This window comes from Engraulis encrasicolus, chromosome 19, assembly GCF_034702125.1.
Source record: "Engraulis encrasicolus isolate BLACKSEA-1 chromosome 19, IST_EnEncr_1.0, whole genome shotgun sequence".
Lineage (NCBI taxonomy): Eukaryota > Metazoa > Chordata > Actinopteri > Clupeiformes > Engraulidae > Engraulis > Engraulis encrasicolus.
Window position 1 is genome coordinate 49,511,078 of NC_085875.1, and position 13,429 is coordinate 49,524,506.

Genomic DNA, 13,429 nt, shown 5'->3' on the forward strand with positions numbered 1-13,429 from the left:
CACACACACACACACACACACACACACACACAGACACAGACACAGACACGAAAAGTACACCTCTGGCAAATGAACACAGGGATTATGGCATTGATTGAATAGAGAATAGAGAATGCTGATTGGGGAAAAGGGTTCAGCATAATTATCAAGTAGCCTGTTTGACATCACCAACTAACAACTAAGACAACCAGCAGGATTGCCAGACTGAGCGGTCTCCCACCTAATGGGGCTGTTTAAGATCACCAAGCAGGTAAAATAAAATATAGCCTATTGGGTGTTTCTTTTCTGTAGATTTATAGCCAAAAGAATTTGGTGCAAGTTGGGCGGGATTTAATGCCTCCAGTCAGTTATTGGGCAGAAAATTATTGGGCGGGAAATCATCAGTCCCATCGTGCAACCCTGTTCAGGACAGGAGGTCAGGACTGATGCGGCATCACCACGTCATCATCTGATGTTCAAGGGGGTTCTGGTTATATTATGTAACCCTATTGAAGGCAAAAAGTTACTACACGAACATTGAAATGGATGGTAAAATGCCTTCTAAGTTGGCTACATATTTTTTTGCCGGTAAAACGGTCTAGTTGATGTGCTGTGGTTCTGAGTGAGCATGACAACCTGTCTATATAGGCCTTGCTCTTAAATTTAAAAAAACATTGGGGAAGCAATGGCTCAATGGATAGTGCGCTAGCCTTTAGATCAGAGGGTTATAGATTCAAATCCCACCCTTACCAACACCATCATCCATGGTTGAAGTGACCTTGAGCAAGGCACCTGCTCCAGGGATTGTAACCAATACACTGTACCTAAATCACTGTAAGTTGCTTTGGATAAAAACGTGTCAGCTAAGTGTAATGTAATGTAATATAACAGTCAATTGAAAGCACCAGAGGAAGCAATACATATTCATGAAAAATGGATAAGCCTTCATGAAGAGACTTGTGATCTGTGACTGTCCTAGCTTTTTTTTTGTGTGCCCAGCTGACTTTACATCTGGCGCACACACATGAATGATTTCTGGCTCAGCCCCTGTCATTTTTTTCCAGGGTAGAACTTTTGGAGCAGTGGACATGGCCTACATCACTGTAATCTGACTCTCGCTAGTGGGTATGTTTCACCTTCGTCTTCACGACAACGTCTCAGAACTGTCCACAACAGACACGTTTTCGTATAATGCTCCTTATCAAAACTCCTTGCAAGTGATTGGATTAAAACAACCTGTCCTCATCTTTGCTGACGTGCTACTTCAGCCACACAGAGACATGTAAAAGGACAGGAGCAATATTCCTTTAAGCCTGCAGGAGACACATTTACACACACACACACGCACACACGCACGCACGCACGCACGCACGCACGCACGCACGCACGCACGCACGCACACACACACACACACACACACACACACACACACACACACGCACACACGCACGCACGCACGCACGCAATTGTGTAAGCTGCTACATGCTATATGTCTGAGGCTTGAAGCTGAATGTGCTTATGTCAGGTTGTTATGACTACAATACAATGCTCTCCACAGTAGTACAAAAATATATCAAGTCACTTGCATGCCATTTTGAAATGGAGGAAAATATACTTTTTATTATTACATATACCAGTATTTGCCAAGAGGCATCCATTTGCTCTTTGTCTACTGTCTAGCTGCTGCAATTAAGCTGTCATGGTAACAAAAAACAAACACACATACCGGGTACATACAAACAAAAACAAATAAACAAACAAACAATGACGACAATGTAAAGGTTGATGTTGTTTACTTTGTTACTTCTTCGAAAGCTTTTCTTGTCTGCTCTCTCTGTGCAACTCTGAACAGGTTGTGTAAGTTCTGGCACATTGTGTAGTTGAATAGGTCCCTTATTGTCAGCAAATATCCCGGGTTCAGAAAGTAACCAAAAGCGGTTAGTCAGTGGTTCCCAAACTGGGACCGCTTTGGTGGTGGTGGCGGCGGAGGAGGGGAGAGACAGAGGGGACTTCTGTACTAAAGTAAAGGGATGTACAACAGCAGTCCCTGGTTCTGTAGCTGTAAGTTTTCATGACTGCACCATGAAAGCGGAACTGGATTGGGCCTGAGAGCGGTACTGAGGGCTGAGGGAAGGCAGCCCGGTCCAGGTGGTAATGGATACACACACACACACACACACACACACACACACACACACACACACACACACACACACACACACACACACACACACACACACACACACACACACACACACACACACACACACACACACACACACTAGATGCAGACAAACACGTACACATACTCATACACTCATACACTTCTGTGGAGGTGCACTGGTGCGCACACACACGCACGCACGCACGCACTGGTATACACACACACACACACACACACACACACACACACACACACACACACACACACACACACACACACACACACACACACACACACACACACACACACACACACACACACACACACACACACACACACACACACACACACACACACACAACCAATAGATAGCGACCCAAAGCTTGCAGATGTTCAGGTACAACAGAGACATGTGAAAGGACATGAGCAAAAGCCCTTTCAGCTTGCAGGAGACACATTTGCACACGCACGCACGCACATATGCACACACACACAAGAATGGAGTTGGGACCCAAAAACACCTCTCGGAAAAGATGAGATGACATAATTGAAACAACAAGAAAAACAACAATAATAAAGACAGGAAAGTAAAAAAAAGAACGTCTACAAAAGAAAAACTTGAGTCTTCAAGTGGGTCCTTCCCGACCAGAAAAGGGAATCTGCTGCACATCAAAGACATTGTTGTTGTTACAGAAGACAGATACATCTCAACATAAACTCCTTGTTTCTACAGGTGCAACCTAACATGAACCATAAAGAGCCCTTCCCATATCTGGACATACAGCATCAACTCTTCAAAGAGGCTAAACAAAAGACGTCAACATAGACGGTAACACTTTACTTGACGCCGGCGCCATGCGTTTGACATAACAGAGTCATAACAGTGTCGTAACTTAAACAGTTTATGACTGTTGTTGTCATTAAGTGACATTCGGTTATTGTAAAGACAGCCCAAACGATGTCAAATTTTCATGACCATAAAACATTTATGAAAGTGACAATATACTTATGACTCGTCTGTGACTGTCATGACACTGTTTTGACACTCATATGACACTGTTATGCGTATGATGCCGGCGGCAAGTACCACACAAACCAACACAAACCATAGAGAGCCCTTCCAGTCTGTGTACATATTGAAATACTTCTAGACAAGACATTTCAACATGAACTTCTACTACAGTATTTCAGAAATCCAACACAAACCATAGCAAGCCCTTCCAGTCTGTGGACACACGTACAGTAAACCAGCTCTATTGACACCACAGAGAGAGAGAGAGAGAGAGAGAGAGAGAGCGAGAGAGCGAGAGAAAGAGAGAAAGAGGTGTCTGAAGGTGAAAGTTATTAAGTAAGTCCGGTGTTTGGGGTGGGGGACTGGGGGTGTGCAGCAGGGGTGTTCCAGCATGGGCGTTGGCCATTTGGGGTGGTAGTGGGTGCGAGGGGAGTGTCTGGTGTGGGTGTTTCATGTTTGGGGTAGGAGAGTCGGGCCGCTGTGGGTGTTTTACATTTGTTCCCACAACACATACAGGCCGTCATCACACAACAAAACACAAGACCAGTGGTGCACAGACAGAAGAAGAGTGACATGGTGTCAAATGAAACAGCAGCATTTAAGAGAAGTATTTGGCCTCTGGGTTAAACTACAAACTCACAAAGACACAGCGGGAAAAAAACATTAAATCTACAAGATGGGTTTTACAAGATGGCCATTATAAGATGATTAGCACAAAGGATCAACACTTCTTAGGGATTGTATGGATAGTATGGTATGGTATAGAGGTATGATGACACATATTTTGTGTAAACATAATGGTAACCAAAGGCTGACTTACGTGTAGGAGGTGATGAAAAAGAAGATTTGCTCTTTTGAACTGTTCAATCACTAAACCTGCGATTTTCTGAGTGCTCTTCTAGTATTTTCCAGACATACTGTACCTTACATCAGAACTGCCTGCAGAACCCTGTCAACATTCTAGCAGCTGGTAACAGTGTTCTGTTCAGCGTTCTCAACATTCTAGCAGCTGATTAAAGGGTTCTGTTCAGCAGACTCAACATTCTTGCAGCTGGTAACAGTGTAGACAGTTCTCAACATTCTATTGTCATTCAGGCATCTGATCCCTTGATGGCACAAGTGTCCGCTGCTCACTCACTCCGTAACAATATCACCACGGCAACATCATTTTCCACACCTCCATGGGGAGCGAACATCCAGAGAGGGCTGGCCTGTTTTGCAGAATTCTTCGCTTTGCATGCGTCTGAGTGCCATTCATTAAATGTAAGCCCTGAACAGCCAACGTCCAGATCGGCCCTGCATACAACTATGCCGTATGTAAAAAAAAAGATGCTGAGTCATCGTCTGTGGTAAATGTGGGGAGGAGAGAATGAGCGGAAGGCTGAGTCAGCAAAAAATGCCACCTCATCTGTGACCTGGTCAATGACTCAACAACGCTGGGAGAAGTACGAGGAAACGTTTACGTGGTCCAAGTTTCCATGGTCCAAAATAACACAAATAAACAAACAATGAAAAGAACAGAACATATTCAAAATTAAAAACACTTTGTGGTTGGTTACAGTGCAGCCACATCACCACAAAAGAAGCCAGCAGACAACAGTAAAACAAGGGCACCTGTCTCTGGTTAAAAATAGACACAGCAGCTGGACGACACAGTATACGCAGCTGTAGCCAGAGCCATGGAATTCAGAGTTGTGACAACCGGGGTACAGGAACTCGGTTGACAACATGATTCACGTGGATTAAAATTATTCTGGTCAGTGTCTTTCTTTTCGCTCGAGATTATCACAGAACTACTACCGTACATAAAAAGCAAAGATGACGTAAACATGGATTTAAATGAATTACATTTACCTTTACTGCACTTTGTGATCTGCACACTGTGATCAACGCTCACTTCCTGGAACTATTTTGGATCTATGTCAATGGCTCCATGAGCCGCCATCTTTGAGAAAAAATGGAACACAGATGTCAATGGGATTAGCCTAACTCTTACTTCCATGGCTCTGGCTGTAGCCATGTGGAGCTGGAAAAGAGCATTGCATCGCTTTTAGGCTTAGAAGAGTTTCTTCAAGATATCGTCTGTCTCCACTTTCAGACACCAGACCAGGTGCTTTGATTTGATTTGACAACCGTTTCATGCTTGATTACACATATTGCTTCCGTATATAAAGGTCCACTATACACTTTTGAGTAGGAAAAGTAAAAATAGGTTGCATTTCTTTCTTTCTTTTTTAAGTCTCGCTCGTTTTTAGTCAAAATGGTGCAAAAAAATAAAAATAAAATAAAACAACAGAAGTTCAATCTAAGCAAGACTGTTGGTTTCATTAGGGAAATATATTAATTTCTAAGTACATAAATACATTTTTTGACCCCTTTGACTTTGATTGCATTGTGTGTTTGTATGGATACACCACACAGGCTGCTTTGTGCAAGAGCAGGCCACGCCTCCTTCACTCTCCACCAATCAGAGACCAGAGAAGAGTCCGACATTGAGGCGAAGTCACAGGAAACAGGAAGTTTATATATCAGAACGAGATGAGAGGACATCAACGAGTTGTAAGAGTGTGTGTGTGTGTTGCCATTAGTTCCAGAGTCATTGTTACACTTTTCAGAGTCTGCCATATACAGTAACAGCTGACTGACCCAGCTGGACTGAAACGAGAAGGCATGATGTGCTTGTTCGTGTGTGTGTGTGCTTGTGCTTGTGCTCGTGTGTGTGTGTGTGTGTGTGTGTGTGTGTGTGTGTGTGTGTGTGTGTGTGTGTGTGTGTGTGTGTGTGTGTGTGTGTGTGTGTGTGTGTGTGTGTGTGTGTGTGTGTTAGAGTGCGTGCATGTTATTTCTATTTGTGCAAGGCCCAGATGGTTGGGATTCTGCTTCAGACATGACGGCCCTCTCCACATTAACAGAGCCCACTGTAGCTAACAGTACAGTAACATGATCAACTGCAGCTTACAGTAGGCCTACAGTACATGCTGGTGTGTTATTACTATGCAGTCTCCGAAGAGATGGAAGTAGAACCTTATTGGAACATTCCGGAACATTCTTTAGCCCTCATGATTCCATGGCTGCTGTGGGTTGTGTCCACTCTCGGCAGCCATGATGAGTGTGCCACCAGAAACTGACAGGGGAGTGGGGAGAAGAGTCTGACAGAGGAGAGGAGGAGAGGAGAGGAAAGGAGTAGAGAGGAGGAAAGGAGGAGAAGAGATGTGGAGAGGAGAGGAGAGAGGAAACAGACAGAGGGGAGGACAGAGGAGTCTGACAGAGGAGAGGAGAGGAGAGGAGAGGAGAGGAGAGGAGAGGAGAGGAGAGGAGAGGAGATAAGGAGAGAGGAGAGGAGAGGAGAGGAGAGGAGAGGAGAGGAGAGGGGAGAAGAGAAGAGAAGAGAAGAGAAGAGAAGAGAAGAGAAGAGGAGAGGAGAGGAGGAAGGAAGGGAGGATGAGAACAGAACAGAACATCCCTTGGCAGCCAGGGGTAACAGGATGGACAGACTGATGACTTACAGTATTTGTGTGTGTGTGCGTGTGTGTGTGTGTGTGTGTCAGATGTAATGCAACAGTTGAGATGGCACCTGTGATCAAACGTAACCAACCACAGGTGTCTTTACAGGCAGGTAACAGGTGTTCGGATGACGGAGTTGAACAGGTGTTCGGATGACGGTTGCTACGTGTGCTTGCTACATACAGCATGTTTGTCCACATACAGTACATACGTCCACAGCACTGCTGTGTGTATGTGTGTGTGTATATGTATGACAGTCAAATATGTAGGGAAAGACAATTAACTGTTTTTTCTGTACTTGTGTCTCCACAGTAACTGAAAGACAGATGGTGTGTGTGTGTGTGTGTGTGTGTGTGTGTGTGTGTGTGTGTGTGTGTGTGTGTGTGTGTGTGTGTGTGTGTGTGTGTGTGTGTCAGTCAGACGATGTCTGCGCTGTTCTCCTCTCCCTCTTCTTCCTCCTCATCCTGTCTCTTCTGCGGGTAGATGAAGGTGAGGAGGAAGAGTGCCACGTCCAGGTTCGACCAATAGGCTGTGTGCGAGGTCACGGCCGACCAATAGCGGCTCTCCACCATACCTTCACGCAGCTCGAAGTCGATACGGTGCTCCATCTCCACTACAAAGCAACACACACACACAGGCACACACGCAAGCATGCACACACATGGACGGGCATACACACGCACAGTCACACAGACACAGACACAGACACAGACACAGACACAGACACAGACACAGACACAGACACAGACACAGACACACACACACACACACACACACACACACACACACACAGATTTGACTTGTTTATTTGGATTGACACATACATTTATCATGGCATAATCCAAATCTGGTTTAAAGGAGTCTTATATACTTAAATACTTGTATACTTGCTTGAGTCCTATACTTCTGACTGTGTGTGTTATTTACCAGTGGTGTCCATGTTAGTAGATGTAGAGGTGGACTGTGTCATGGTAGACAGGCCGTAAGCTGATTGGCTCTGGGGCTGCGGGGGGGTCTGCGTTCCGTTCTTGTCCTCCCCCTCTACAACCGAGGACTCGGAGGGTGTGCCGACCCCCGAGGGTGTGCTGCTGGAACGCGAGAACCGGGAGAACAGCATCCCGCCGATGCCTTTACCGATACTGGCTGCTCCTACAGGAGAGAACCAGAACATAGAACGTCATCAGAGGATGAGGAAATAGACAAGAGCATTCCACCATAGAGCCTGACGAGTGACTTAGAACCGGGAGAACAGCATTCCCTGATGCCTTTACTGATACTGGTCACTCCTGCAGCAGAGAGAATCGGAACACAGAGAACAACATATGGCATCTTTCTAAGGTAAAAACGCCTATAGAAAAGGATCAGTGAATTAGAAACGAGAGAACAGCATCTCGCCAATGCCCTTTACCGATGCTACAAGAGAACCCGAACACGGTACAGAGAACATAAAAGCACAATGAGTGCTTGACAGATTAGAACATAGAGAACAGCTTGAGTTACAATCGAGAGGAGAGTTAACATAAAGGAGGACGTGTCAGATGTGCAGATGTTTCAGTCGTAGGGCTTTTTTTTACATATCTAATGGAACCCAAATCAAATCAGCGCACCAACATCACAAACAAATAAACAACGAAAGCAGCGTTATGGGTCTTGAGGCCTCTGAGGTGCAAGTAACCCAGTAACCAGCGAAGACCCAAGCTCTGTGATTGCTGCTCTCGTCGAGACTGCCAACTGTGAGTTTGAATACAGAGCCAGCTGAAGACCATTTTCTGAACTGAACTTTGACAAAATATGTAGTTACTGCACTTTGCCCTTGTCGGCTAGCCCGGCTCTCTGCTCAAGTGATGTCATAGAAATGGCTTCCTATACTCTGGAATAACAATCAGTTCATCAAAATCCTGATCCCCGTGATTTAAGACTTGCCCTTTATCCCCGACATAATTGTGTTTCATCGGAGCACCTGTAAGATGCATTCCCAGGCCGTCGTACATCCAGGAATTGATGAATACAGGGAATACTCAACAATGTTGTCCGAAGTTTGACTGTTATCCAAGGTCTACTATCGTATCCGGCACGTCATCTCACAAGGCTACACGTGTATTCTGAAGCTCTAGTTATCGACAGCTGATATGGCTCAAGGCTTTTCTTTATCAATGCTGCCGTGGGTGTGGTTTCTCAATACCGGTGCTTCATCTACACATGCCCCATAATCAGTCATAATGAGTCTATGCTGCAGTTCCTGATGTTGTCCACAGGATGGCAGTAGTGATCTATAGATGTCTCTGATTTGAGCCAATGGAAGGAGTGTGTTGGCAACTATGTAAATGTTCCCAGGCCTTACCCATTATGCCAGCCTTGCCCAGGTTGGTGATGGACTCCCCGTAGTGCCTCCTGGGCATCTGGGGCGAGGTGCTGGGGCTGGGGATGCTCTCAGTGTCCGACGACGCAGACTCCTTACTGGGGTTCAGGAACGTGACGCGCATCTCGTCATACGGGGTGGCATTGCTCGTGTTACACCTGCATAATAGACCACATAAGGGATGTTATGTAAACTATGGGTGTTACTGGCATGGCGTTGGTCGCGTTATCCCTGCATATGAAACAAAAACAGGTCATGCCAACTGTCACTCCTGGACACAGCAGAAAAAAGACGAGCAACGTGACTAAATGTAAAATATCTCGTCGTATAGGGTGCCGTTGGTGGTGTAACAATGTGCATAGTATGATGGAGAAAACAGGAGACACATGAAATACGACAGCATAACTATCTTATGAAATAATGATCTTGTCAGTTGGGGTGGGGTTGGTTGTGCAAGAGAACGGAAGAAGTGATCACGTTGATTATACTACAACAGTTAACTATGGTGAGCTATTTATTTTAAGGGCTATTTAAACTACAATATGCTATTATATGGGGTGGTCTTGTTCTTGCAGCAACCATACATACACACACACACACATGGAAACGGACACACAGACATTTACACATCAATACACAAAAAATATAGACAGAAACACACTCACACACACACAAACTCACCAGTGTATCTGTACGGGTGCTATGTTGCTGTAGTGCTTGAGGATGAGGGGCTCTAGTCGATATGCCTGAGAGAGGGAGAGAGAGAGCAAGAGAGAGAGAGAGAGAGAGAGAGAGAGAGAGAGAGAGAGCAAGAGAGAGAGAGAGAGAGAGAGAGAGAGAGAGAGAGAGAGAGCAAGAGAGAGAGAGAGAGAGAGAGAGAGCAAGAGAGAGAGAGAGAGAGAGAGAGAGAGAGCAAGAGAGAGAGAGAGAGAGAGAGAGACAGAGTATAGGGAGAATAGGAAGAGAGGGAGAGAGGGATAGATGTCATGAAAAAGAACAGAGAGCAACAAAGACATAATAATAAGCAGATGGGGAATGAGAAAGAATACGAGGTAGAATGGAGCGAAAGAGAGGTAGAAAGAAAGGTAGAAGGAAAGAAAGTCAGATGAAGAGGAAGAAAGATGAGTGTGCAAACGAGTGTGAACATACTGAGCATCCAGGCAGGCTGCATCACACACCATGAAATGCTGCAGTCTGTGTACACGTGTCTTCTTACTGTGTGTGTTTTCATGCATGTTGTTAGGGAGTGCATTTAGAATAGGCAGCACACTCCATACACACCCATACCACACAGGGGCACGACTATCCTCTGGGTCTCTGGGCCCGCACGCGCGCATATGTGTTTGAATGCGTGTGTATTTGTATGGTGTTTCTGTGTGTGTGTGTGTGTGTGTGTGTGTGTATGTGTGTATGTGTGTGAGTGAGTGTGTGTGTGTGTGTGTATTTATATGGTGTGTGTGTGTGTGTGTGTGTGTGTGTGTGTGTGTGTGTGTGTGTGTGTGTGTGTGTGTGTGTGTGTGTGTGTGTGTGTGTGTGTGTGTGTGTGTGTGTGTGTACACATTACCACGGGGTCTGTGGGGTGGAAGAGGTTGAATAGGCGTTGGCATATGCCCTTGGGCATGATGTGGTCCTGTACCCCGTCATTACCCGGCCGGATGCCCCTCAGAGCCAAGAAGACCGCCAGAGGAGAGCCCATACAGAACAAGTTCTCAACCTGAAACACACACGCACACACACACGCGCACACACACACGAATGGATGAACTTTGGTAAAAACACACACAAACACAGGCACACACACACAAATGCTTGAACATTGGTACACACACGCACACACACACGCACACACACACACACACTCAGTTGAAAGAGATAGTGGCACAGCACAGACATGCCATTAATGAACACATTACATTTTACATTACATTATTACATTGCACTTAGCTGACGCTTATATTCAAAGCAACTTACAGTTATTTACAGGGTGTTGGTTACAGTCCCTGGAGCAGTATGGGGTTAGGTGCCTTGCTCAAGGGCACCTCAGCCATGGAGTGTGATAGGGAGTGGAAGGGTGGGATTCGAACCTACAACCTGTATACCAGCAAATGCTCGCAATGGAAAAGTACAGTAGACTTGTTTATGTGCTGGTGAATGGCATTACATCTGTGCCATCAGATCAGTGTCTCAGTCTATTAGTACAGATAGGGTGTTACTGGGACCTAAGCCTTGTGTGTGTGTGTGTGTGTGTGTGTGTGTGTGTGTGTGTGTGTGTGTGTGTGTGTGTGTGTGTGTGTGTGTGTGTGTGTGTGTGTGTGTGTGTGTGTGTGTATCTGTCTGTCTGTGTATATAGTGTGTGTGTGTCTGTGTGTATGTGTGTGTGTGTGTGTGTGTGTGTGTGTGTGTGTGTGTGTGTCTGTGTGTATGTGTGTGTGTGTGTGTGTGTCAGTCTAAGTATATACTGTGTGTGTGTGTGTGTGTGTGTGTGTGTGTGTGTGTGTGTGTGTGTGTGTGTGTGTGTGTGTGTGTGTGTGTGTGTGTGTGTGTGTGTGTGTGTGTGTGTGTGTGTGTCCTGGGCTTAACTACTCAGACGGCTCCTAGAGTTCAACTGTTTTTAGACTCCAGACTGAGAGTGAAGCTCAGCTTTAGCCAAGTCTATGTCGAGTCTTTCCAGTCGTGTTTGTGTGTGTGCGTGTGTGTGTGCGTGTGTGTGTGTGTGTGTGTGTGTGTGTGTGTGTGTGTGTGTGTGTGTGTGTGCGAGTGTGTGTGTGTGTGTGTGTGTGTGTGTGTGTGTGTGTGTGTGTGTTACCTTGAACATGAGAGCGGGGGTGGCGAGGGGTTTGGAGGCCTCCAGGCCCTGTAGCTGCTCCTCCAACTCTCTTAACCTGCAGGCAGCAAGACAGAGACGCCAAAACACTTATACAACACACATATACAACACACATATACAACACACATATACAACACACATATACACACATATACACACATATCCAACACACATACACACACACACACTGCTTTAAAAGACATCTACATTACCACAGAACACATTTCCTCTATCAAAAGGCAAGAGCTTTATTATTCACAGCTAAAAGACAAGTAAAAGATTTGGAGGCTTTGCATATTTCAGTTTTTGATAGGACAGTCGAGAGTATGACAGGAAGAGAGAGAGAGAGAGAGAGAGAGAGAGAGAGAGAGAGAGAGAGAGAGAGAGAGAGAGAGAGAGAGAGAGGTGGAGCAGAGCTGGCAAGGGACCTAGGCCAGACTCGAACCCGGGTCCACACGACAGTGCAGGACATGTGTTGTGTAATCTGCAGCTGCCAGTAGATGGCGCTCCTCGTAGCTGACGGTGCTTACACACCGCAAGCATGAGACGTCCACTTAACGGTTAGAATACATAAAAACAGATCATGCCTTGGCACCGCGAGCGGCAGACCGCGATGCTCCTTGAAAATAGAACTTGAGTCTATTTTCCTGCGCGAACGTCCAGGTGCAATGAGCGGGCTCCATTGAAAATGAATGTCTGCTGCCCGCGGAGAGAACGTGGACGCTGACTGTGCAGTGTAAAAGGCAGCCCGCGAACCTCTCAGACTCACAATGCTCCCGGACACGTTAAGCGAACGTGAATATCACGGTGCGAATCCACCGTGATTGTTTGTGTATGTGTGTGTGTGTGTGTGTGTGTGTGTGTGGATCTTTGCTGACCTGTGTCGTGTAATCTGCAGTTGTTCCAGCACGTGGCGCTCCTCGTAGCTGATCCATGTGGTGTCGTCCTGCTCCAGCTCCTGCTGCTCCTGCTGGATGAAGCGTACGGGGTCCCAGCCCGTCATGATGTCATAGGCGATCACGCAGCCCAGCGAGTGGGACACAATCGACACCTTGCCCCCCCGCGCCTCAAACTCGGGGTTCCGCGAGCAGAACAGCATGTACAGCCGGTTCAGTTCCTGCGTCAAGCCCTTGGTGATCTGTGGAGGAGAACACAGACACAAGATACTAACTATAGTGTGTGTGTGGAGTCGAGTGTGTCCATTACTGTGTGTGTGTGTGTGTGTGTGTGTGTGTGTGTGTGGAGTCGAGTGTGTCCATTCCTGTGTGTGTGTGTGTGTGTGTGTGTGTGTGTGTGTGTGTGTGTGTGTGTGTGTGTGTGTGTGTGTGTGTGTGTGTGTGTGTGTGTGTGTGTGTGTACCTCATCTCTGTACAGTGGGCTGGTATAGTACATGATGTCCATTGCACTGCTGTTGAGAAGGTCCCTCAGGCCGCGCACCTTATCAGGCGTTATGGAGTCCACCGTATCTACACAGCAAAACACACACACGCGCGCGCGCACGCACACATGCAGACACCACATAAACACACATACATACCAAAGCACACACGTATAGACATCAGATAAACAGACATATCACATAAACAC

The 13,429-nt window shown here is 46.2% G+C and overlaps 1 protein-coding gene across 2 annotated transcripts in view; it reads right to left on the reverse strand.

The window, feature by feature from the left end:
* Window positions 1-5,658: 5,658 nt before the first annotated feature.
* Window positions 5,659-13,429, reverse strand: part of ddhd1a (DDHD domain containing 1a) — a 51,871-nt gene continuing 44,100 nt past the window's right edge. For both annotated transcript variants that reach the window (XM_063184636.1, XM_063184634.1), the window contains 8 exons: window positions 13,202-13,308; window positions 12,721-12,980; window positions 11,822-11,897; window positions 10,580-10,729; window positions 9,697-9,761; window positions 8,998-9,173; window positions 7,584-7,805; window positions 5,659-7,269 (listed from right to left, as the gene is read on the reverse strand). In XM_063184636.1, coding sequence (XP_063040706.1) covers window positions 7,073-7,269; window positions 7,584-7,805; window positions 8,998-9,173; window positions 9,697-9,761; window positions 10,580-10,729; window positions 11,822-11,897; window positions 12,721-12,980; window positions 13,202-13,308 — 1,253 coding nt within the window. In that variant the 3' untranslated portion in view covers window positions 5,659-7,072. The remainder of the gene's footprint in view (window positions 7,270-7,583; window positions 7,806-8,997; window positions 9,174-9,696; window positions 9,762-10,579; window positions 10,730-11,821; window positions 11,898-12,720; window positions 12,981-13,201; window positions 13,309-13,429) is intronic.